Here is a 1,764-nt window from a genome sequence, read left to right as displayed (position 1 = left end):
GAAGAAACACCTTGCAAGTGAAATAGCCAGGCCTTAACCTCAGAGCTGTCTGATCTTGGCCTCTGATCTCCCCATAGTGCTGTGCGAGCTTCATAATGCCGGGGATGGGCATCTCCTGTCCCAGGACTGGGAGACGGGCTCTGAGAAAGAATCTGGTGCAAGCCCCACTGCCAGGGAGAGCCAGGCTAGAAACCCAGGCCTGTCCCCCGGGTTTGCTGACTGGGCACAGTGGCCGGGCCACGGGACAGCACAGCACTTCCCTCACTCTGGGAAAGGAATATGGAAAAGACTCAGCTCCTTTGCTGACCCCAATCCCTGTGTTTTGAACTAACTCGGGATGGAAAAAAAGAATTTTACAAATGGAGAAAAAAATCCTTTTCCTGTCAGACCCCATTTTCTCCTTGTTCTGTATCACCCTTTCCAGAGATGTGGGCTGTCCTGCCGACACCGCGGCCCGAGAGAAGATGGCATGGGTCGGCTAAGCTAAGTTGTGTGCCGGCGTTTAAATGTATGGTTTAGAGGTGCTCTTAGACGTATATTCTCATTCACAACAGTGTCTCTACTTTTAGTAGAGACATGTACAGCATAACATGTACGTTGAAATCTTGTTTTTCTACAGGCTACAGAAAACACACAAGATAATTTTATTTTTAAAGCAAGCCATGAAAGAAACCGTGACGGTATCCAGCGAGTTAAAAGTCCTCAGGACCACATTGTAAATGGTAGCAGAGGTGCCTTTTCTAGATCCTTCCAGATGGCAACCATCTTTAACATGCTTTTATGACTTGTAGAGCAAATGCATACCAATCTTTCATCAAAACCCCCTTTCTGTTGAGTCAATTCCGACCCAGAGCAGCCCAGCAGGATGGAGCAGAACTGAAGCTACAATCTTTTCCAGAGCACACGGCCTCATCTGTCTCTTCGGAACAGCTGGTGGGTTTGAACCACCAACCTTCTGGTTAGCAGCTGAGCACTCAACCACTGTGCCACTAGGGCACCTCTTTGCCCTGCCAGGGCGCAGGATTCCTTTTTGCCCTCTGATCGCACGCTTACAAAGCACACAGAGGCACACGCGGAGTCTCACCTAAGAATGATGACAGCAGGGCCAGGAGTGTGTTGGTGTCTTCCTCGCCAAAGCAGGAGGAAGCGTTAGTGATGTTCTCGCTGAAGTTCCACAGCGTCTTGCAAACCAAGCAAGCCAGCTGCCAGTCGGTTGGGCCAAAGTCTTTCAAGCAGTCCACCAACCTGGGTCAAGGAAAGTCAAATGAGACGTCATCAGGCAGCCTCTGCCCCTCCTTTGACTATGCTTACCCGTCAGTGAGACTGAAGGTGCCCCCGAGCCCAGCGCCCTCAAGTGGAACCCGACTCTGGGTGACCCTATGTAGGGTGCCCGAGCATGACCTTGATGGGCGCAGGCAGCCCACCACTGCAGCCTTGTGGTTAGCAGCCAGTCTGAGTCGCAGTGCCACCAGGGCTCCTTAGCAGATACAAAATCAAGTGCCATTCAGAGTGACAGCTAAGAATCTAAGTAGCTAAGAGGCAGCAATAATCTACGTCCACAGCAAATTCACTGCCACCAAGTCGATTCCAACTCAAGCCACCTATACTCTGTGTAGGGTTTCCAAAGCTGCAGAGCTTCACACCGGCCATTCTCAACCTGTGGGTCGCTACCCTTTGGGGGTCAACCAACCCTGTCACAGAGGTCACCTAAGACCATCGGAAAACACATATTTCTGATGGTCTTAGGGACTGAGACACCGCTCC

At 51.1% G+C, this 1,764-nt stretch overlaps 1 protein-coding gene across 1 annotated transcript in view; it reads right to left on the bottom strand.

The window, feature by feature from the left end:
* ARMC2 (armadillo repeat containing 2) overlaps positions 1-1,764 on the bottom strand; it is a 108,367-nt gene that overhangs the window by 10,284 nt on the left and 96,319 nt on the right. The window contains exon 18 of the mRNA XM_045294601.1: positions 1,085-1,245. Coding sequence (XP_045150536.1) covers positions 1,085-1,245 — 161 coding nt within the window. The remainder of the gene's footprint in view (positions 1-1,084; positions 1,246-1,764) is intronic.

This window comes from Echinops telfairi, unplaced genomic scaffold, assembly GCF_000313985.2.
Source record: "Echinops telfairi isolate 266 unplaced genomic scaffold, ASM31398v2 ScPeMD7_3533;HRSCAF=4204_0, whole genome shotgun sequence".
NCBI classification, from domain to species: domain Eukaryota; kingdom Metazoa; phylum Chordata; class Mammalia; order Afrosoricida; family Tenrecidae; genus Echinops; species Echinops telfairi.
This window is presented reverse-complemented; position numbering and strand designations above follow the sequence as displayed.